The sequence below is a fragment of the Netta rufina genome, assembly GCF_964035555.1.
Source record: "Netta rufina genome assembly, chromosome: Z".
In the NCBI taxonomy this organism is placed as follows: Eukaryota; Metazoa; Chordata; class Aves; order Anseriformes; family Anatidae; genus Netta; species Netta rufina.
This window is the reverse complement of record NC_140126.1, coordinates 15,357,818-15,382,939: the sequence shown is the minus strand read 5'-3', so window position 1 is coordinate 15,382,939 and position 25,122 is coordinate 15,357,818. Positions and strand designations below refer to the sequence as shown.

Here is a 25,122-nt window from a genome sequence, read left to right as displayed (position 1 = left end):
GACCAAAGTCAGCTTTGGTCTAAGCCAGTAAAATGCCACAGTTAGAAAATTTCATTTTCCAGTGTCTATTCTTGGTAATAGCAAATTGCCAGAAACATAGTTTAATAAGAATCCTTATCTGTTTGTATCAGTTCTGCTATATTTCATCTGCAGCAAAACTGATCTGCTGACAGACTTCCTCTAGCCTGATTTTCCAACCAGGAGTTGAACTCTGTGTTCTAGTGCTTAGAAAGGCAGAGACAATATTAGAAAAGTTTTTGAGCTCAGCTTTCACTCAGAAGGTGGTGAGGCACTGGCCCAGGCTGCCCAGAGAAGCTGTGGATGCCCCATCCCTGCGGGTGCTCAAGGTCAGGCTGGATGGGGCTTTGGGCAGCCTGGTCTGGTGGGAGGGAGCCCTGCTCAAGTAGGAGAGGATGGAACTGGGTGATCTTTAAAGGTCTCTTCCAACCCAAACCATTCTCTGATTCTAGGTTTCTACAATTTTATTCTGAAATTAAATCTGTCTAATTGAACATTTCTTCAAATCTAGCATCCAAATATTCTTATGTGGACCTGGCTACTGGAACATGTCTGAACACCAATTACGATATTATATGAGAGCAAGTGTACGCACAGAAGTTACACTAAATCAGTCATTTTTTAAATATGTAAAGAGCTTTCTTCAATCATTTCTTTCTTTTTATTACATATCCCTGGTAAATACTTTTTTTCTTTAGAAACCAGAGATCTACTGTACATCTTATTATTTACAACCATTTTCTTACAATAATAGACTCTCTTTTTCTCCCACAGGTAAAAACTTTCAACAGATGTCCACGGGCCAACACAAAATAAAAGATCTTTCTCCAGTACGGAACAGCCTCGCTCCTATATCTAACCACTGTGCTCAAAAAAGTAAGTACAAACAAGTCTCATCTACTGTATGCCTCCGTAAGTGGCAGCTGAGTGCTTGAGGGAGGTTTCTTGGAAAGCACCACTGGAGATTGCTCAGTCCAACCCCCTGCCCACAGCAGGGCCACCTGCAGCAGATTGCTCAGGACCACACAGGTTTTGAATATCTCCAAAGATGTGATGGCACAACCACTCCAGGCAACCTGTTCCAGTGTTTGACTGCCCCTGAAGTACAAAGATTCCTCTTACGTTTAAGTAGAATTTCCCGTATTTCAGTTTGTGCCCACTGACTCTTTTGCCTTCATAGGTTACCACTGAGAAGATTCTGACCCCCTCTTCTTTACTTTCCCCAGTCAGGCATTTACATGCATTGGTGTAGGGTGCTACTCCTCCCCAGGTGCAGGATTTTGCATTTCCCTTTATTGAATATCACGAGTCTTGTCAGTTCATTTCAACAGCTTTTCCAGGTCCCTCTGAATGGCAGCACTTCCATCCTCGGTATCAGCCACTCTCCCAGATTTTGACTGTTTGCAGAGTTGCTGTGCATGCACTCTGTGTCATCATCCAAGTCATTAATGAAGATGTTAAGCAGTACTGGCCCTAGTATCAGATCCAGGGGTATCTCACTAGCGAATGGCCCACCTCCAGCTGGATTTTGTGCTGCTGATCTCAACACTTTTCTCCAGTGAGTTCCACGGAGCTGCTCTAACAGATATGATCTAAATAAGCAGAGAGGAAAGTCTGGTGTTGCATTTGTTTTCCAGAGCAGAGACTGGAATTCTCACAGAGATGGGATTTTTCACTCTCAGAAGGGTTTGTGGATGCCTACATGTCTCGTAGTGTTTCACAGGGGGTAGGACCTGATGTAACACAGAGACTTGCACTGTGTAAGGAGTCACTGGAGATGGTTGACAACACCCTCAAAACTGCACACCGGAGAAAGGCTGGGTATGTGGGATGAAAGCCAGGATAAGGAATGGCTCTTTTACAAACAGCATGAAAAATATCATGACACTGATTTTTGCATCCTTTTGCTAGTGAAAATTAGAGGAAAGAGGATAAGATTGAGATTATCAGGTTTCTGAAACAGATGATCCTTGATGATTTTCAAGACAGAGCTCACTTTATCCTAAGCACAGCAGCTGGACCAGCTCTTACACAAGGATGGGAACCATTCGCTTCTCTCATTCTAGAATGGACTGTTTTGGGAACTAAAATAAAGGGACTGAGAGAGCATCAGCCTTTTTCTTCTGCACTATCAGCCAGGTCTTCATTCTCAAGGCAGTAAGAAGCAAGATCCCAAAGGGCAGGGAAAGCCTCACCCTGCTCCAACAGCACAGGAGGAGTGCCAAGACTTAGTGAGTGTCCCAGGCAGTATGCACATATAAATTTCACATACAAACACTACTCCCAGCAGTGTCCTGCCCTCACACTCTTGTGCTCCACTAAGTCCAAATCCCTCCATGTATTTTGAACAAGGATTTGCAGTTTGCTATTTGCCATCCTGCAGATCTGCCAGGTCCTAAAGCATTGAAATTTCAAAGCTAAAGCCTCTTATGATGTGAGCTTCTGAAGCCATGCTGCAGCTATGACAACATTACTAAAAATGAAACAGCAGAGGTATCTTTATAGGGAACATCAGACTGGGTAGGGGAAATGCAGAATCCTCCACTGCTGCTGCACAGTAAGTGAGAAAGGAAGAAGAATAACATGCGGAATACCGAGGTGGTATCGCCTGCCTCCCCAGGAGAAGGAAAATTTTCTAACTGCTTTGAAAACCCCAGCTCCAAGTCTTCTTTTTGTTTTCAAGCTTTCTATTAACATTCTTTATGTCTTCTATTTAACATAGTTGTAAGCAAAATCCTAAAAGGAAAAAAAAAAAAAAAAAAAAAAAGATTTCATAATCAGTGGTGTTTTTGCAGAAATTCACACGGACAACAACGATTTTAGTTCTAGTCTCATGCCAAAAAAAAAAAAAAAAGTGCTCTATAAATGAGATATAACTATTATAGTTCATAATCATCATGTAATGAACTAACATAGCACATTTATCCAGGTGTCATTACTGCATGAACATCAGATCAAGCTAATAAAAGAAAAGGAAAGTTATTTGCAAAATAGATTACGTTTCTTCTTTGTTAATACAAATGACACATTTCATCCTGGAGCTTTCCAAGTAACTGTTTCAGAGCCAAGATTTCAGTCACCATCCAGCCCTAAAAATATTACTGTTCCAGACACAGCCATTACTCAGACATATGGTTCCAGCAAAGAAGTTTGAGTACAAACATTTTTGTTTTTCTAGTATTTTCTTTTGTTACACTAGATGTGTGCTAAATACATGCAACAAAACCAGTGGAGGGGGAAAAAAAAAAAAAAAAAAAAAAAGCCACGGAGTTGGAAAGATAAAATAAGCATAAATTAGAGAGAGAACTGAAACTTGTCAGAAATAAACAAAAAGAAGAAACATCTCCCAGAAAAGGAAGGGCAATGGAAAAAAAAAAAAAAAAAAAAAAAAAAAAAAAAAAAAAAACGGGAAGAGATGCTTTAACCTCCAAGTAAAAATATTTAAAGATACAGGTTAGGAGGAAGACAATAGTAATTATATGGTAGCTTAGGAAAAAGAATACTTCAATAACTTTAAAACCTAGTTTATGAACTCTCACACTCCAGACATTTCCAGGGCCAAAGGGGTACATCAAATGTCTTCATGAGTAGCCTTTTCATGACCTGGCATCACTGTTATGCTTCATGCTGCTGCTCCTCCACTCAAACACCCCTCCTACCTCATCATGCAACTCTCCCAAGAACCCCTGGATAGCAAACTCACAGCCATCACACACCACTCACACAGTGCCAGAATCATTTTCCAAGCAAATATGGGAATTCAAGAGAACTCTCTGCTGTTCTCACTTCTTCATGTGGCACAGAAAGTCTAAAGCCACATTGGGGCTATTACTTGTTAGAAAAAAAAAAAAAGAAAAAAAAAAGAAAAAAAAAAAAAAAGAAAAAGAAGCTATTTCTGCAGGTCATTTAACAACAATTTCTGGGGATCAATAGTTACTTTTGCCTTTATTTATCATGACTGGAAATTTCACTATCATCCATGCATTAGGGATCCATGATCCATGTTAGGAGAGAGTATGGATGTTTGGATGTTTGGCTGATGTTTTTTCCTTTCTTCAAGGAGTGTGGGTTTGTGATGGCATGGAGGTGAAATCAAACTAAACTGCTTACACACTACTTAAACCCACCATTAAGGCTTATCTAGAACATAAAGCGTTCTGGAGATGTTTCACACAGGTGTAAACTTTGAATGCATGAACATATGCATATGCCCCAAAGAAATAACTGGCTTTCTTAGCATGCATTTGGCTTTCATGCCGAAATTTTGTGAACCCAAAGCATTTTAATCATGTGCCAGAAAAGATACAGGCTACTATATTGTACTCACACACACAAATATATATAAATATATAAACTGAAGCAAATTATTAATGGTGCTTTTTTGTTGATGTTGGAAGCAACAGTTAAGCCATTTCCTGGACTTCTGAACAGAAATGAACCTTGAACATAATCTGTGAATTACATTAAATTGACAAGGGACAAGGAGGTCCAGTACAATACTGCCTGGTTTGGCCATCACAATTTTAATTGTACTGAAATTAGCCTGAAAAGAAAAAAATCTTCCAAATTTTTAAATCCTCTCCGTGAAGCAGCTTCTGCTTTGTGCCTGATAGACATCTGCTGAGTCTTAGAGAATTACCACCCCTGATAAGTAAATAAAAAAAGATGAAATGCATACGGGGAAAGATGGCAAGGAGAACTTCAGCCTCTTTGTCACAATGTACATGTATATAGTGAAAAAAATCCATGTCTGCAAAACTCTTCTAGTGCCCACTAAAGACATCAGAGAGGTTCATTTGTATTCAACGGAACAAATTTCTGACTCCTTAATTATACACTAGGTAAATCTACTGGCACAGAAGTGCTTGCATGACAAAACTGTTGTGCTTCTGCTTTACTGTGGCACAGAAGCTGCGGGGTTTCTATTTGAAACTTTGCAGTTTTATTTCTGACTTGGGCACAGCCTGTATCCCCAGTTAGCTGTACTACTGTTGCTGACCCAGCCAGCTATTTCCCATTTTTCATGTGTACTTTTGGTGGCTTGGATTGTGTTTTGTTTTTTTTTTTTTTCTTTCTTTCTTTCTTTGTCGTAAGTATAGTACTTTGCATGTTGTTTTGCTGAATTTCATTATCTAAATTTCTTACCATTTCTCCAATTTATCAAGGTCATTTTGCACTGTAAACCTGTTGTCCAGGAAATTATTACACCCCAAGTAACTCTTTTTGATGTTGTTTGATGAACAGTGAGAAGGCTGACTTTATATCTTCAAAGACTCACTTCTGAGAAACACCAGCACAGACAGGTTATTATGTATGAAAGTTAGATTAATATATTTGAAATCCTGAAGACCCCTTTTATTCTGTCTTTTTAATCTACAGCCTTCAAGATACTCTACCCACTATTCTGTCTATAAGTTCCTCAAGTGTGTTTAACGTTTAGTTTATCTGGGAGGATTTTTTTTTTTTTTTTTTTTTGAGATTAAAATTCACTTACAAGGTCCAGCTTTTTACAGACACATTGACTGCAGTACTTACCAATTCAGTTCATACCAATTGATTATTTGGCCTGTTATTTCTAATAAGAAAGAGTTTATTTATCATGTTATTCTCTATTCAAACAGTAAAAGTCTAGCTTATCTTCAGATGTTTTTTTCTGAAATTACACATGATTTTCATAGGATTAAGAGAGGATACTTTCCTCCATTCTTAATTTGTGTAGAATTTCTTTCAATTTGCACCAGAAAAATTTCTCAATATGAAGAAGGAATAATCAAAGGGTCTGCTGGGAAAAATGTAAACAAGAATACTCAGGTTTTCAATGGGGTTAACTAGGAAATGAAATGATAACACCTGGCTGAGAAAGTCATCTTTTGAGCAGAGTACTTTATAGCAGAATTCTTTCTGCATGCAAAGAACCAGGACACCAACATGATACCAGTCAGAGAATGGCTTTTAATACCTAACCACTAGAAAGCATTTGTGCCTAATTTCAAAGGAAAAGCTATCGAAATGGGCAGAAAATCCAGATAACCTTCTGGAGGCTGCCACGACTACTAGCATGAAACATTTCAGACACAAACGTTGATATTGTATATTCATCATGACAGGTGCAGATGGAAGGAAATTGCAGGTGGATTGAGACTGCAACCAAGGAAAAACAAATGTGAAGAATAGTGAGGAAGGATCTCTAACCAAAATAGGTGTTAACTCTTGTTGGGAATCTCTGACATGGCTAGACTGAAAATAAATAAATAAATAAATAAATTGATAATAATAAATAAATTTAAAAAAAAAAAAAAAAAAAAGAATGGCCAAGGCAAAGAGCATGCAAATTAAACAGTGAATAAAATGAATAGAGTCTAATGTAATCCACAATAAAGTCTAAGGCAGAGATAAAGAAGTCTATAATTAAGGTTTTGAATTCTCCTTTTAAAAACTTGTGTGATTAGTTAACAAGTTGCCTGACTGAAAGAGCTTGAGGACAAGCTTCTTTAGAGAAGGCACAGAACTGTACTAACCCTAAAGCACAAACACTGTTACACTGCTGGATGTGAGGTGGAGGTGAAGGATGCTCTAAATCCTCAGTTTCTCACAAGGCTGTTGACAAGCACAAGACATGCAACAGCTGTAGCTCTTGTGTCTCAGCACAGGTCTTAAGTGTGCTGTATTGGGCTGCTCTTGTGCCCTGTGACACGCAGAGCAGATGTTTGGACCTACCTTCATGACTGACTGTGCCTAGAGAAACCAAGACATTTTCCCAAGCTCTTCCATTTCATCTTCCTAATGTTTTTACCACAAGGTTATAGACCACCTACCACACACAAAAGTTGTGCTAAAATTAATATATTTCCATGGAACATTTCTGTTTCAGTCAACCCTACATTTTCTGAAGAAAAAAAATGTCTTCTGGAAATCTCTCTGAGCAGACCGAATCTCTTTCAGACAAACTACAGATTCTGTGCTTATCAAAAGTAAACCTTTGACCTTGTTGGGTCTTAGGGATCACCAAACATGAAGTAAATCTCTTGATACTGGAATTCTTTTCTTCAGCTGAAGATTAGCCCTGACAGACTTCAGGGACTTTTTACCCATATATTTATCACATCTTTCAAATGTGGGTTTATTTATACACAGCACAACAACAACAACAAATAACAGCTCAAAGAAAGCAACAAACATATCATTTGTAAAAATTTCATGCTTCTCATTCTTGTACACTCTTTCTCTCTCTCTCTCTCTCTCTCTCTCTCTTTTTTTTTTTTTTTTTTTTCTGTAGTTCAGCTACCATCTCAGGGTGATAAGAAGTTTAAATCCCTGCCTTTAAATTCCTTAAGGACTGGAGCCGTTATTCTCCCACCAGCCCCAACCTCCAGATCCCAGAAGAGGGGACATTCTCAGAGTCATATGCTATATTCTTTCTTGCCTCGTCTATCAGGAGAGCCTCTCAAACCAAGCCGTGTCCTACCTGCAATCCCAAGCCAGAAGAAATCCAACCCTGCAGAAGAGCTTGAGAAATCCCTCACCAACAAAGACATTGAAAATTAACTCATTGCACTGGCATCAAACATCAGCTGAAATACATCCAAGAGCTTGTTACAAGATAAGTATACAGTAAAATCTCATTAATTTGCACTACTGATGCTCTTGTGAACTGGAGTGTAAAAAAAAAACAAAAAAAAAGAAGGAAAAGGGTAGCGCATCACAAAAGCTGCACTGTGTATTTATATAGGCATACTCATAGTTTTTGTTATGATGGAAATACTAAAGCTGTATTTAATGTTCTGTAAATCTATTTTGCGAATGGAGCCCTCATAACATGCAATCTTGTTGCAGCACTGTGCTGTCAAGCCTTCCCTAGAAAACAGGAAGAGTAAGATTTTCTGTGTGATTTAAGTCAGAATCAGAGAACTACAAATCAATGGGGATTCTCCGCAGATTGTAAGTGCAAGGGTGCTGATTCTGAAGCTGTGTGCCGTCAAAAATATCTTTTTAAGATAAAAAATGTAAGCTCAAAATAAAAGGCAATTTTATCAAATGAGCTTTTTTGGCTCTTTATTTTTCACATATTTTCTACATTGTAAGTTTGTGGGTTTTTTCTTCTTTTCTTTCCTTCTACAAGCCAAAAAATTACAATGAAACACTAATCCTTGTGGGACAGGCAAGGTTACAGCACATGTTCAAAACTGTGTCTTACACTGAAAGACATATATCTCTTTCATTTATAATTTTATATTTCTCGGTCACAAAAATGGAGTTGTTCACTGACAATTTCATAAAACAAGGATTGTATGATCCTGACAAATTAGGCATTGTTTTATTACTTTTATCCACAAACTGAAGGAAATCTAACTAGATTGCTGTTTAGTTAAGAGCCTTGGCAAGTGCTGTAGCCTCTGACTAAACATTTCGCAAGGCTCTCCTTTCCTAGAAGCTGACAAAGATGCCAGCCTCCTCTTGCTTCAGGATTCTTATCTAAATCTCACTGCTATTACCCAGGAGGCTCCTCCATGTCTGATTACAGAGGACTAACCAAAGACCGCTGGGCAAAGCACTCTGTGGGCAGCAAGAGGGGGAGGACAACCCTCATTTATCACCACATCTGTATCACCATTAATGGTAAACCTGTCTTACCTGAGTCCTACATCAAAAGCTCACCCAACCAGGATGCAACATTTCTGTCTGTCTCTATAAAAGGGTTTTATTAGCTGTACAAATGTTTGTTTTGCTGTGTAACAGTAAAAGACAAACCTAGCATGAAAGAGAAGATAATCTCATCCACAGAGCTGCAGTTTCCAATTGCCTTGTGGTAATGACTGTAAACAGAAGTATGGCTGGTGGTTGTCACAGACAGCCACTGAGAGCCAAAAGCACAGATATTCTAATCCAAATAGCAGGGTGTAAAACTCAAGTTGAATAAGTGACATAAACCTCCAGCTCCTTGCTGTAATCCATGAGAGTAAAAAGCTCATGTGCTTCTGCCTGACAAGCAACCTAGTCCTTGAGGTTAATGGAAGAAATACTGTACAACAGAAGCATACTTGGTCAAAGGAAAAATCAGTTCTGGTACACTCTGTCTTTGCACCTGACCATTCCTACTCAGTCCAGCTTCATTAAAAGGTCCAGAGCCCCTCCTGCAGACTTCTCTCCACTGCACAGGGTCACTGCCTGAGCTGCATTGCTCTCTAGAAGCCCTAGGCTTCCCTGCCCAGGAAGCCAACCAGCTGCAACCCCCAAATTCTCTATTCCGATGCCAGCCTTTTGACATACCCCCTCCTCACACAAGATACAAGTGGTTCAAAAATCACATTCAGATATCATAGAATCATTCAAATTTCAGTGTGTCCCTTAAAACACTAACAAAGCTGAAAAATCAGTAGTGCAAAGTGGATGGTTTTGGGGTAGTGACAAGGAGGAAATGGCTGCAGTGACAAGAAGGAAAAGACAGTTCACGCAGCTTTGTCTGGCAGCAAATAGCCTCCATGTTAACCTTAAATGTCAGCATAGGCATTGCCATTGTTCACGTACCAGCAGTGTATAAACCTGAATAATGAGCCATTTTTGATCAAAAATAATACTGTCTTTCAAACAAAATTCCTCAAAAAATGCAGAATTTCAGGTGCAGTCTCTTACCACTGTCTCCTCTGTACACAAAAAATTTGTGTGAGCAACTAACAGAAAACATTTGTTGTCTGACTTTTTTCTATCCTTTCCCCCCCTTTTTTTCTTAGCCTTTTTCTAGGAAGAAACTATTTTTTCTTCCCTGAGTCTTTAACCCAGGAAATAGACTTTTTCAGAAAAGGAATGCAAAACTAATTGCATGTTCAAAGGTAAGTGTGGACTACAGTATTTCCCTGAACAGAGACAATCTTAAATACATGGCAATCTGAATGGAGATCCAGGTCGTTTTTCTAATGCACTTATTATAGAATCATAGAATATCCGAGTTGGACGGGAAACATAAGGATCATTGAGTCCAAATCCTGGGTCTCCAAAGGATCGCCCAAAAAATCAGACCCTATGTCTGAGAGCGTTGTCCAAACACCTCTTGAACTCCGTCAGGCTCGGTGCTGTGCCCACTGCCCTGGGGAGCCTGTCCCAGTGCCCAACCACCCTCTGTGTGCAGACCCTTTCCCTAACCCCCAGCCTGACCCTCCCCTGTCCCAGCTCCATGCCGTTCCCTCGGGTCCTGTCGCTGTCCCCAGAGAGCAGAGCTCAGCGCCTGCCCCTCCGCTCCCCTCGTGAGGGAGCTGCAGGCCGCCACAAGGCCTCCTCTCAGCCTGCTCTGCTCGGGGCTGAACAAGCTAAGTGACTTCATCTGTTCCACATACGTCTTCCCCTCTAGACCCTCTACCATCTTTGTAGCCCTCTCCTGAAACAGTCTCTAACAGCTTTATTTTCTTCTCATAGTCTGGCACCCAGAACTGCACACAGTACTGGAGGTGAGGCTGCAAGGTGAGGCTGCATCTGCGCAGAGCAGAGCAGAGCAATCCATTGCCTCAACCAACTGGCCATGCTGTGCCTGATGTACCCCAAGGCACAGCTGGCCCTCCTGGCCACCAAGGCACACTGCTGGCTCATGTTCAGTTTGCTGTCGATCAAAATTCCCAGATCCCTTTCTGCACGGCTGCTGTCCAGCATCTCATCCCCCGGTCTGTATGTATAGTCAGGGTTGCCCCTTCCCAGGTGTCAAATCCAGCACTTGCTCTTGTTAAACTTCATATTGTTGGGGATTGCCCAGCTCTCTAATTTGTCCACATCTCTCTGTGAGACCTCACCACCTTCGACAGAGTCAACAGCTTCACCCAATTTGGTATCATCCACAGACTTGCTCAAAAAACCTTCAAGTCCTTCATCTAAATCATTTATGAAAACATTGAAGAGGACTGGTCCCAAAATTGTGCACTTGGGAACTCCACTAGTGACAGGTCATCAGCCTGATGTAACCCCATTTACCAGACCGCTCTGGAGTTCACAATTTACTAAACATATATCTTTTAAAAAAAAGTAATGCTTATAGAAAGCACTGAATATTATTCTCAGAAATGTTCCCACCAGAAGCTATTTTTAACCTTGGGCTTTGATAGCCCAATTCTACAGTAAATAAACATGTCAAACATTGTTGAAGTCTTTCACCTTCAGAAGAGTGCAAAGTGTTCACTGCAGCACACTGCACCAAAGATAACAAATGAACCAATACCTACTTAAACTACATTGACCTCTTGCTCAGACCTTTCCTGGAAGATAATGGCAGGATAGACAATACAAGGCTAAAACAGTTGATTAGCAATTGCCAAGAAATGTCTGGTCAGTAGGTCATGACAGAGATCTTCTCCCTCTGCCTAGGGATTAAACATCTCTGGCACATTCTCCTGTGGCACTAGCTGAGTGTTAATTCATACAGTGTTGCAGTACTCAGTTGTCTGGGGAGTTTGGCTTGGCACACAGAGCTAAGAAAATATATGTACATACAGGATACATTTTCTGAACCAAACACAATATACTTCCTTACTGGAACATGCTCTACTTACCATACATCATTCTTACAAGTAGAATTTGAAAATATATTTGAAAACAGTGTGGTCTTTAATCCAGTGGACTGTTTACTTATACATTGATACTGTATTGCATGCTTCCAGTAAACTGCGCTGGAGGTTTGCATTGTTCTCTTATTTCAGATAGAGAAAAATGTTCACATATAAAACAAACAGTTGTAAATATTACGGGGATCTTTAAAAGGCTATTCTATCGATAAGTAGCATATCTGATGAAAAAGGCTACTCTTCCAGTATGAATGCCTAAAGAGGAAGTTATATCCTCAAAAACTCAGTCCTATTAGGACATTTTTAAACCCTCTCCCCCTGCCAAAGCTGGAAATCTCTACCTCATCACCTCAAATATTGCACTCCTCTGTCATCACCAAAGGGAAATACGTACAATCTATATATACCTTTACTGCAAAACATCAGAAGCATCATAGTTGCTACTTCAGGGCATAAAAGCATAGTGACTTTAAAAAAAAAAAAGCTGTAAGAGCTCGTCTGATCACAGAATCACATAGAATATCCTGATTTGGAAGGGACCCTCAAGGATCATTGCATCCAATGCCTGGTTCCACACAGGGCTACATAACAATCAGACCCTGTGTCTGAGAGCATTGTCCAAACACCTCTCGAATTCCAGCAGTTCAGTGCCATGACCACTGCCCTGGGGAGCCGGTTGCAGTGCCCGACCACCCTCTGGGTGCAGACCCTTTCCCTAACCCCCAGCCTGACCCTCCCCTGTCCCAGCTCCATGCCGTTCCCTCGGGTCCTGTCGCTGTCCCCAGAGAGCAGAGCTCAGCACCTGCCCCTCCGCTCCCCTGGTGAAGGAGCTGCAGGCCGCCATGAGGCCTCCCCTCAGCCTGCTCTGCTCAGGGCTGAGCAAACCAAGGGACCTCAGCTGCTCCTCAAACATCTCGCCCTCTAGACCCTCTACGAACTTTGTAGTCTTCCTTTGGACACTCTCTGATAGTTTTAATGTCCTTTTCATACTGCAGACCAAACCTGCACACAGTACTGGAGATGAGGCTGCACCAGTGCAGTGAAGAGCAGAACAATCCCTTCCATCACCAGGCTACCAATGCTGTGCCTCGTGCTCGCCATGGTAGTGCTTGCCCTCCTGGCTGCCAGGGCACACTGCTGGCTCATGTTCAACTTGCTGTTAACAAAAACCCCAGATCCCTTTCTGTGGGGCTGCTCTCCAGCCTCTCCACCCCCAGTCTGTACATGTGGCCAGGGCTGCCTCTTCTCAGGTGCAGAATCCAGCACTTGCTCTTGTTAATCTTCACATTGTTGGCCATTGCCCAGCCCTCTAATTGGTCAAGATCTCTCTGCAAAGCCTCTCTACCCTCAAGGGAGTCAACACCTCCTCCCAATTTAGTGTCATCACCAAAGTTTCTTAGTATATCTTCAAGTCCTGCATTCAAGTCATTTTTGAAAGCATTAAATGGAGCCCTTAAGCACTAAAATGGAGGCCTATGGAACCCCACTAGTGACTGGCTGCCAGCCTGATGTAAGCCTATTTAAAACAACCATTTGAGCCCAATCCGTCAACCAGATGTTGACCCATCATATTATGTACTTGCTGAGCTGCTTGGTGGGCTTTTTGTCCAATAAGATACTGTGAGAATCAATATTGAAATCTTTGCTGAAATCAAAAAAATTACCTCAGCTGGCTTCCCTTGGTCAACCAGGTGGGTAACATAGGATCATAGAATCATAGAAGGTTTTTGGTTGGAAAGGAGTCTAGTTCCAAGCCCCCTGCCATGGGCAGGGATATCTCCCACTAGGTCAGGTTGCTCAAAGCTCCCTTCCAACCTAGTCTTGAACACTGTGAGGGATGGGGTATCCACAGCTTCTCTGGGCAGCCAGTGCCAGTGTCTCACCACATTCATGGTAAAGAATTTCTTCCTTATATCTAATTTAAATCTGCCCTTTTTTACTTTAAAGCCATTACTCCTTGTCCTAGCACTACAATCCTTGATGAAGAGTCCTTCCCCAGCCTTCTTGTAGGTCCCTTTGAAGTACTGGAAGGCCACTGTAAGGTCTCCTTGGAGCCTTCTCTTCTCCAGGCTGAACAACCCCAACTCCCTCAGCCTGTGTCCATAGGAGAGGTGCTCCAGCCCTCTGATCATCCTCATGGCCTTCCTCTGGACTTGCTCTAATAGATCTCTACCATTCTTGTTCTGAGGCCCCACAGTTGGGTCCAGGACTCCAGGTGGGGTCTCATAAAGGCACACTAGAGGGGTAGAATCACCTCTCTTGATATGCTGGTCATGCTTCTTTTGATGCAGTCCAGGACATGGTTGGCTTTCTGGACTGCAAGCGCATATTGCCAGCTTATATTGACTCCTCATCAACCAACACCACCAAGTCATTCTTCTCAGGGCTGCTCTCAATCCATTCTCCTCCCAGCCTGTAACTGTGCTTGGAATTGCCCCAACCCAGGTGCAGGACCTAGTGTACTTGGCCTTGTCCAACTTCATGATGTTCACACAGGCCCACCTCTCAAGCCTGCCCAGGTCCCTCTGGATGGCATCCCTTCCCTCCATTGTGTCGACTGCACCACACAGCTTGGTGTCATCGGCAGACCTGATGAGGCTGCACTCAATCCCACTGTTCATGTAATTGACAAAGATGTTAAACAGCACTGGTACCAATACTGAGCCCTGAAGAGCACACCCATTACTGATATCCACTAGGACTTTGAGCCATTAACCACAACTCTGGGTGCGACCATCCAGACAATTCCTTATCCACTGAGCAATGCATCCATCAAATCCACGATCACCAATTTAGAGACAAGGATATCATGAGGGACAATGTCAAATGCTTTGCACAAGTCCAAGATGATGTCAATTGCTCTTCCCTTACCTACCAATGCTGTAATCATGTTGTAGAAGGACACCAGATTTGCCAGGCACAGTCTGCCTTAGAGAAGCCATGTTGGCTGTCACCAATTACCTCCTTATTTTCCATATGCCTTAGCATAGTTTCCAGGAGGATCTGCTCCATGATCTTGCAGAGGTAAAACTGACTGGCCTGTAGTTCCCCATCTCTTTCTTGTTTCCCTTTTTTAAAATGGGGTTATGTTTCCTGTCCTTCAGTCAGTGGGAACTTCACCAGACTGCCATAACTTCTCAAATATGATGGACAGTGGCTTAGCAACTTCATCTGCCAGTTCTCTCAGAACCCATGGATGCATCTCATGAGGTCCTATGGGCTTGTGCACCTTCAGGTTCCTTAAACAGTGTTGAGCCTGATTTTCCCAGAGTGGGCAATTCTTCATTTTCACAGTCACTGCCTTTGCTTTCTAGGACTTCGGCCATGTGGCTAGAGTTCTTGCCAGTGAAAACTGAGGCAAAAATATCATTGGTACCTCAGCCCTCTCCATATCCTCGGTAACCAGGTTTCCTGTTTCCTTCCAGAGAGGGCCCATAATTTCGCTTGTCTTCCAAACCTAATCATAAAAGGAATTAGGTTAGTTAAACAGGACTGTCCCCTCATGAACCCATGCTGCCTGTGATCAAAGACTGTGTAGTCTTTCAAGTGTTTTTCAATAACACCCAGAATAATCTCCATAATGTGATCACACTGTCACCATCAGTCATCAGATCTGCTACACGGCATCTGCACCATAATAACAATTTTGAAGAAGACAGAAGTATTGCAGTGATATATTATTATGTTGTTGTGTTCTAAAGAGGATCTCTTCCCTCATTATATTTATAGTGTTTGCCTGTGTTCCTTGGTTTCAGAAAAAGCAAAGATTTTCCTGTGCTGTCTCCATTGGCAGAAAAGTTCAGCATCACCACAGAGGCAGTTTAGACCAGAGTCTGTTAGGTGTCCAGTGTCAGTGCAAGCTTTGGTAGTAAGCAGTACTTGATGTGAAGCAGCTGTGACATGGAGACAAGAAATCAACTCCAGGCACATCAGATAAGTGTTCCCTGCCTGCTAGCCTATGTTGTCAGGGGCCTGCCTTCTGAAGCTGCTGCTGAGTCTGGTATAGTCCGCAGACACCTACATGGTACACTTCCCATTCCCCATGTCACTGTTTGTGCTGCTCTAAGGGTACTTGGTATCATGTTCTGCGACCTTCTGTTGCACCACAAACACCAAATATAAACAATAAATTAATATTAAATAAATACATAAATAAATAAAGAAAGAATATTAAATGTAATGAGAAAGGTTATACTAAATATATATATATATACTAATTATACAGTTGTACAGGCTACATTTTCAGTTTCTAAAATTTGCCAGTCAGGTACTGTTTCTAAAGTGACTATTTGTTGTAGACTCTGGGAAATAAGGTAGAGATCTATTGCTAAGAACAACTATACCAAACTCTTAAAACAATTAATTAACCCATAATGAGACTCTGTCTCCCATTCTGTCCAACTCCTAGCACCAGAGAGCTGTACTTTGTTCTGATCTGAAAGTCTGGAGTATCTTAAATGTTCATTCATCCTACAGCTGTTGACAGAAGACATCCTGTGTAGGGAATTTATCAGAAAGGGCTTGGATGGTTTTGAAAATTCTAATGCTTGAAACTCTAAATATGTTCTTGTGCTTTGGCCTTTCCTGTTACAGTGTCTAGTGCTTTTTCCACAGTTCATTATGTTGTGATCTTATACACAGCAATTTTTCTTCCATTGTTGATTTAGGTGTTTTTTTAGTATGTCCTAGAAACTACTGACTAAAGCCACTTGAAGTTTATCATTGTCCCTGCAGTCTTTGTCTCTCAGATAAACATTTTTAAAAGATTGATTTTCCTGTAAATGACATTGACATCTTATTTTCCTTTTGGGTTCCAGGACATATCTTACAAAAGCTGCTTCTGATTAGCCATTGCTTAGGTTTCTTCATGAGACACACATTCTTGGGTTCATGATAATTAATATGCATGAAAATTTCCACTCAGAAATGTAGGGACTCATCAGTGGCACAGGCTGTTAGGAGCAATGTGTGCCCTTGATGTCATTCTATTACTTTCTATTCTGTTTGGTTTTCTTTTTTTTATTTTTATTTTTATTTTTTTTTTATGCTCAATGAATTTACATTAGGATTTTATTGTTTTCATTCTTACATATATGCCTACTGTACATTTCACCAAATGTTGCGGTTATAGACACTTAAAAAGCACAGGTGAAGCTTCTCTCACGCTGTTCCACATGCAGAGCTTGGCATACTTAGTTTCAGAAATATAAAAATCAATGTGCCAGGACTTAGAGCTTGAGAATTCAGACATCACCTTCTTAACTACAGTAAATGTGAGATCCTTAGTTTCTCAGTTCACAAAAGCAAGAAATACCTTCCTGAATTCTTTTTTCATAATGGAAATCTTATCAATACTGTCAGATCTATCACCATCAGTTTTCAATGTTACTTTTGTAATTTAAGTTCAGCACCTGTCAAAAAAAGTGTCAAAAACAGACCCTAAAATGGCAGCAGAAACTAGTGTAAATTCTTTATCTAAATGGAAAAAGCAAGCACCAGCTTTACAAGCTTGTGGTGCTCTCTGATAAGGTGGTAAACAGGAAGATAGTCTGCTCTCACAAAGGTTTTATTCTCCTCTGAGCTTTTATGTGAGGATAGCGTCTGATAACCAAAACTGTCAGTGAACTTGGAGCAACCTGGGGTTGTGTGTTGGTTGTTTTTTATAAATTCTGATGAAATTTAGCCCAGTAGGCTAGCAAATAATATCATCCTAATGTAACACATTAGGAAACTAAAACAGGAAGATTAGCCACTAAGCTTGCAGTAGTGGCTTCTGAGGACTGCGGTAGTAAAGCTGTCTTTTAGTGCCCAGGTGTTAACCATCCAAAGCATGGCTTCTTTTATCCCTCCTTATGGGAACTTGCTTGTGAGTGTTCAGTATTTATGACAATCCAGGTGGAAAATTGCAGGAAGCAAATTAAGGTCTGGAAAAATAAAGATTTTAAATGGCTCCCCTCAGGGCATATTGCAGAGAGTCAGAGTCTGACAGTAGATCCTGGCCACTGGTCTGTGCTTGTTCTTGGCCAAAAGCCACCTTGGCTAGTCAGCCAAGGCAGCTCAGCTGCAAAGCTCCTGCTGGGGAGTGTATAGTAGTCACAGTGCTGTCACTGACAGCTTGAAAAGCATCATTAACCACATTTATGGATGGTTCATGCAGGATGCTGGGGATCCTAGCCAGGAACCACAGCCCCAGAGCGGTAGTACAGGACTAAGAAAGAGCCTTTATCTTCAGGAAAATTAAGTGACAGACTTCTTCACAGCTGTTACTTTGTGTGATTACTGTCTGGTCTAGGAGAGACCTAGAGCTGCATTGGGTAAGTTATCTGCCAGCTCAGATTAGCTCTTCTTATGTCTCCTTGATCTCCTTGGGGGATGGAAGAGCACAGGCAGACATTTCAGAGTCACAATTCAACTCTGCCATCCCAAATAACAGAAAAGAGATTAAACAAGTTAATATCTACCAAGCTTGTTCAGGCTGCTCTCCTGACAGGTTTTGTGAACTCTGTCTGAACTCATCGCATAACACCTACGGCAGCTTTCCTGCAATAGTCACTGAACAATGACTGTTAACCACACAGGAGACCTGTACCATTCTCACAGAGAGCAGCCCTGTTTCACATCCTCTAGCTGATCCAAACTGAAATGCTGCTGCCCTCTGGTACTGCCCATGGAGGGACACCAAATATAGTGCACGATGTCAGTGCAACCTTTTCTGTGCAGCATCACTCGGTAAGTATCTCCGGACATCATTTTCACCCAAACACAATGGTGGGCAACCAGCACTCAGCAATTCAGAGCTGAATTAACCAGGTTAACCATAGGAAAGTGCTGGAGAGGAGGGGGCTGTCATATTGTCATTTCATAACAAATGGAAAATTCCCGCAGTAAAATCTAAATCACATGTTTCTTTGCGGTTTTCTTTGACTTGCCTTTAAAAGTTAAAAAGGCAGTCCTAATAACACTTAAAACTACCTTCTCTGAGCTGAACAAGAACCATCAACTCAAACTACTGAAAAGCGATAGGATGAGTTCAGTTCTTACTGACTCTCCATTTCAACCAGCAGTCGATTTTGAAAAGCTTCCTGTTTTACTGTGCCACCCACATACTTGCAGCCAGGGAAATAAAATCCGTGTTAGTGTAACTCCCCTGTTTAATGTTCTAAAATCTATAATCCTAATTTAGTAATCCAAATGTTGGGCTAAATTCAACAGTCAGGTCAGTTAAAACTGACAAGTATGAATTGTTTCAAGTGATGACTTAACTTACTCTAATTTAAAATATGAATAAAGCCTGTAGACTTTGCTCTCTGCACTAACCTTAATTTATTTATGGTCTTCTTTGAATATGCTATTAAACGAGAACAAGCTTTACTTATTTTCTGACCGTTCTTCTCAATTCTGCCAGATCATGCAGCAAATTCTCACATTCATGTGCCTTTTTTGAAGTTTAATATCTGCAGGAGCGTGACAGATTCTGCATTCCACACAACAAAGTTTTGTTTGTTGTTTTGTGTTTGTTGTTTTGTGTGTTGTTTTTTTTTCTTTTGGTTGCTACATGTAACCACATTGTATTATGTAAGACAGTTAAGTATACTTTTCTATTCCAAATGTTCTTAAAGAAAAAAAAAACAATTCCTCAGCTGCCTGCAGCTGAGAGATGTCAGAGATCTTTGTCAAAACATTCTCTTTATTTAGGACCTTCAAAGAAGTGCTGCCACAGGTGTGAACTACTTCCTTTTGAGCACATCTACTAACAATCTCAACCCTAGAGATAGTCTGAGAAACGAACTTTGAAGCTATTTTTAAATATATTTTCATAACAGAAATCATATCTCAGTTCAAGAGACTTTTTAGAGAGAAAAACACCCTAGTGACCTTTCTGATTTGGCAGTCATCTGGATTTCTTCAAGAGCCTGAATTCTCCTTGGGAGTATTCCATTTTTTGTGTTTATGGGAAGTCCTTGAGAGTAGTCAGCACTGGTCCTCCAGCTGTTCAAATGTTACGCACATGGTCAAATGAACAGAGTTAACTCTTCAGTCATCAATACACACTGTGCGATACATTATTGGAAATAATGCACACCTTATTTTACGGACTCTCAAACAGCCATGTCACAACGTCAAGTGGCTGTAATTAGTTCCAATACATCTGGGTATGGGGTACCATCTCAGTGTAATGCCATATATTTCTCAGGGCATTATTTTTAAAACTGTCAATCTTTCTGATGATCTTTAAGGTCCCTTCCAACCCGACCCATTCTCATTTTTAAACTGATTACCCCTTCTTGATGGGCAGTTCTCCCAGAGTGTGTAACCTTGTCTGCATACTAAGAAAACACTGAATAAGAATAGTTGGTGATTTTATATAGTTGTGTTAAATAGCTGTGTTGTTTCTTGGTATTTGTTTGTTTGTTTTTTTGGGGGTGTTGTTTGTTGTTTTGTTTTGATTTGATTTGATTTTTTCGTTTGTTTGGTTGGTTGGTTGGTTTTTCGATTGTTTTATTGTCGTTTGCTTTTTTTTCTTGTTTGTTGGTAAAGGAAAGTCAGCTGTATGGAGACATACGAATTCTAGGAAAACAAGAATAGCTATATCAGATGCATTAGTTCTGTTGTGTACTCTGAATATATTTTCTTCATAAAAAATAGTATTTTATTTTCACTTATTTCATTGAATTTCACAGTGAGTTAGTAGGTAAAATTAATTCTTTCTGAACCAGAACTTGCTTCCTGAGCCTTACACATGCCTCACCAAACCTCTGCAAAGAGGAAACAGTAGTGCCTAGTTCTACATAACAGAAGAGCACAGCAACAAAATGGAAAGAAAGATGAGGATGTGTTGAGGTCTGAGTACACACATGCCCCTCAGAGGCACTTTGGAAAGCTGTTGACAAGGAGAAAGAGAGGAACTGGGGAAAAACCACAAGATAACATGTTCCCAAGGTGAAGTGTACTGTGGGGTTTTGAGCTAAACCAAGAGATCTGAGGAGGTTTTCATAGTAGTTGTGTAAGCAACTGTTGTTACCAGATCCTAAGTAACTAGCAAATAAATCAAAATAAGATATTCACAAGAGAAAGCAGCATGGTCTCTGACTTCATCTGATTATTTTTCAAGAATATATGCAGGGTTGTTTTTTTCTGTATGCAAAGAAACAAACACCATTCCAGCTTCTACATACAAAAATGGGACCCTGCTTTCCAAACAGAGCTAGAGCAGATTATTCCTTCTCTTTCCCAGTGTCCTTTTTCTTTTGGATCTCTGTCCACCTTCTTCATATCGCCAGTCCCCCTGGATCCCTGGCTCTTGTTTTTTAGTAACTCTGTAGGGAAACGTTTCTTAGTCTTAGTGCTTAATGTTTGTGGTTAAGCCTTGTGGGACATGTTCTCTATTGTTTCAGCTCTTTACTCCATAAAACAGCTCTCTTGCTTCTCTGTTTTCTACAGATGAAAGGTAAGGTCCATATTTACAACTGCTCGTACTGTCCAGCGCAGCATGGCTGAGGTACTGCCTCAGGAGCGTGGTCTATAGACCCGTGAACTGTCTAGCATCATACAGCTTTGGCATATAGTGCCAGGACTGGGCTAACAGTTTTGACTTTCTGGGAATACTTATCCAATTTAAATTAAGATCTTACTGGCAAGTACTCTTAATACCCTCTAGCAAGAGTTTAAGAAAGTCACCAATAAATACGTTTGTGAGAGAGTGGAATGTCACTGAGCAGCGGGGCACGTGACAGTAAGCTGTACTGGGATTTATAAAAGAGAAACCATTTAGGGTGTGATTTGTGTGGCTAGCTTAAACAGCAAAAAAAATGCAAATTCCATTATGCAAAATATTCTTTCACTTCACAGTCAGCATAACTGGAAGTACAGCTTGTGGCAAAAGTCAGCATTGCATCAGACTGCATCCGTCCTCTCCCAAGCTGCACAAAAATCTTTTGCTATTCATTCTTATTCCATTAGGCTCTAACTGAACTAAAGCTCAACTGTTATATGTAAGATGTGACTACTTATTAAACAGTGTATAATTTGTTTACTCATATCAAAGCAGCACCTGGAAATTCCAGTGAAGATTTAAATCTCTTGCTTCCTACGGTGGGTGCTAATACATTACAAGAAATAGATGCTGCAAACCCAAAATTTAGAATTGAAATAAGCAGAGAAGCAGACACAGAGTAGCAAGATTAACAGCAACATTGAAATGAATTAATTTGGTTAAGGTCATACTACAACAATACCTTGGTTGATTTCTTAATTAAGCCATAAATTTTGTTATTATCTTTCTGAAACTGAAAATATAATGCCTGTTTGTATTTAATACCTGAAAATGATTGTATTCCCATGTCATTATCCTTTAGTGTCTGTCACTCTGGTAATCAAAATGGCTCAGGAGGAAATGAAGCTTACAGAGTAGCAGGGAGTGGTTTTCCCTTTTATCTCTGGGTGTCAGCTCTTCAGCTGTAGAAGAAAGAGATGGCATTTGGGCATGATTCTGCCTAGTATGCACTGTCTCGAGTGTTAGAAGGAGAAAGGAAGGCTAAGCTACCCATTTCTGGTGTCTATGACTTAGAAAGAACACTTGCTGATGGCGTATTGTAAAATTTTCTCATTTCTCCATATAACTATGTCATGAAAACCATAAAAGTCACGAACTTCATCCCCCATTGTGTTTTCTGTATGTGAGCTCTGTGAAACAACATTCAGGGATGAAATAAATGGTGCTTTAAAGGACACATTGATGAAACCACTCAAGTGAGAGGCCTGCTTTCTCTTTCTTACACCTCTTGTTGCTGTTTTCCCTGTAGCACTACTCTCTTGGGGCCTTTTACTTCTCAAGTCGACTGAAACCCTTTGTACCATCTTTGCAATGAAACAGGTCTTTCAAATAAGACTGAAGTCCTTTCTATTTGATTTTTGTCTATTTGATTATTGCCATGTTCTCATTTTATTCTGAATGTAGGATTTTAGCAGGGTTTTCCATACATTGCACATACATTGCCTTTTCTTCCTAGTTATGTACTGTGCATGCAACCCTTATTAATACAGATCTATACAACCCTTGTACTGATGATAAACCCTTTTTAGCAGTCACTGTAGAAGGGACTGCATTTTAGCAGTAGAGAAAATATAATCATCCTATAAGCATAATTCCTTAGGCTTTCTCTAAGTATTAGCTATTCTTAAATTAATGGTAATAGCCTGTGTCTCCCCGAACAAGTCAGCAATGTACATTAACTAAGAAACCAATGTCCTTTCTCATATATCCCAGTTTCTTGCCAGTCATGTTCTTGCAAAAGTTACACTGTACATTGTTCAAATAGGTTCACTCTTTCAAAGGACCTTTACAGAGTGCTCTTTAATCCTCCTGCAGAGCACCTCTTACTCCTTACCTCATTCCCATTACTCTTTTCAGAAACCAGAGATTTAAACATAATCTCTAAAACGAAAGATCACATTTGGTGTAGGACAGGCATAGTAAGGTCAGTAGAATACTACAGCTGTTGGGATTCTTCCTCAGGCTACTGTGAAATCACCGGAGATGCACATCGAGCCAGTCAGAACTGAGTAAATGACTTAGTTTCAGATGTTACAGTCTGTTTGAAAAGAACATCTGTAGAGCTCCCGGGATGCTGTTCTGTACTGACAGCAAACCACACCAGCCAGCCAGGGGGAAGGTTTTTCAGTATCCTTTTTATCTCATGTCACAAGGACCTCAAGACATATTTAATATAAATTTTTATTATTATTTTTTTTTTAGTATTATAAAGCATTTTAATGTTTGTTTTTTTTTTTTTCTAAATATTTTTACTTTAGAACTTTAGAATTTTAAAACTTTTTTTTTTTTTTTTTTTTTTAATATCTCACCTATCTTCCTAAGGTGGAAAGTAAAATAATGGTTTTGGTTTGTTTTTTTTCTGGAGGACATATGCCTATTGCAGAGGAACTGCAAAACAAATTAGGCTCAGTTGTTCATAGAAGAGACCTCTTTACCAGGTCACTTGGCTTTAATAACCACAAAACCATTGGCTTTAATAACCACAAGAACCCTTCTATAATTCTCCTCTTGAGGTTTCCATGATCCCAGCTGAGTCCAAAAGACTTCTTTCAGTGGCTCAAGGAGAGTTAGAAACAGGTCTGTACTTAATTTGCCTCCTTTTATTTTTTCCCACTGAGATGTCCTAAACAAGAATTGTACACTTTTAAATTTATTTCTAGATGTGACACTAAGTCAGAGAGACCTTGGATTTCACTCTAACCTCTAGAAAACTTCAGTACTCATATATGTTATTAGGAAGATGAGATACAGACACAATTATAACCAACAGTTTTACCGAGAGTTCCCTAAAAGCAGCATCAGTTATTTTCAGTTTTCAGAAATCATTTATATTACCATTCAGTTAAGTTGCAACCTTTATAGCCTATGATTCAACAAGTATTTAATGTTTTCAAGTGATTGATTAAATATTTTACATCAAGCTTTAAGCAAATGTTCAAATGCTTTGAGGAGTCCAGGAGCTGATGTCTACAGTCTAAGCATTGTGCAGACCTAAGGAACTTCCCTGCTCTAATGACTAGACAGAGTAGTCCATAGGAAGAGGTTTCTCTGTCTGCCTATCTCCAGGTACTGCCCTGAAACATTTGTCTGCATGGACTGAATTGCAGGACAAAGGTGTGAGTACCTAAAAAAGGTGGATATAGAATAAATGCTGGAAAGTTAGTATGAGTGTAGCTAGTCTGTGATTCTTTTTTAACATTTGGTCAGGTCGTAATCTCTTTTTCTTTCTGCCCTTCTCTCAGGCGTCTCCTGAGGAACATTTTTTTTTCAACTGTCAGAAAGAGAAGAAGAAGCTCCTTACTCCTACATGACTGATACATTTGCAGCAATGCTTGCATGAGTGTTTGTATTAGAGAAGAATATTACAAGAAGGGAAGAGGAAACACTATAATCAGTACCAAAAATCTTTGAATGAGTATTAATGTAGAAAGTGAAAATAGAAAGCCAAACATCTTTCAAATATCTTTTTCACCAAATATTTTTTCTTCCTCTTAGGACAAACTCTAATTTGTATCTGAACAATATTTCCTGTTTAGTGAAGGTGTTTATTTTAAATATCTATATACATATATAGATATATTATATTATATTCCCTGGTGCTTTCAGATAAAAAGTTTGTCTGTCACACAGTTTGAGGCTTAAGGCCAACTAGAAAGTGTGGCAGCTGCTCAACTGCTCAACGACTATTTGAGGTGACCTGTAGACAGAAGTACTTTTATACATTAAAATTCTCCCCTCCCTTTTCAAACCAGAAAAACAGGGAAGCTGCCAGGAGCTACAGGCGAGGAGCATATTTGTGAAGGGGGAATTCACCTGCCAAATCATAAGTTCCCTGAGGACTGCACAACCTTCCATACCCTCTCCTCCACTGTACAGTATGAAACAGCTTCTTCCTATGATGAACCTGGAAAGATTTGAAACTGTGACCTATTCCCAGGGTCCTTCCTTGGACTTTCCCTGCTAATGTTATTTGAGCCTGTACTGTATCCTCATGACAGCTCTCTATCTATG

At 40.2% G+C, this 25,122-nt stretch overlaps 1 protein-coding gene across 1 annotated transcript in view; it reads left to right on the top strand.

The window, feature by feature from the left end:
* Positions 1 to 7,563, top strand: part of ANKRD55 (ankyrin repeat domain 55) — a gene marked incomplete at both ends in the record, with an annotated part of 48,495 nt that extends 40,932 nt beyond the window's left edge. Inside the window, 2 exons of the mRNA XM_084305228.1 lie at positions 793 to 894; positions 7,295 to 7,563. Of these exons, the coding sequence (XP_084161354.1) occupies positions 793 to 894; positions 7,295 to 7,563 (371 nt within the window). The remainder of the gene's footprint in view (positions 1 to 792; positions 895 to 7,294) is intronic.
* Between the last annotated feature and the right edge of the window lie 17,559 nt (positions 7,564 to 25,122).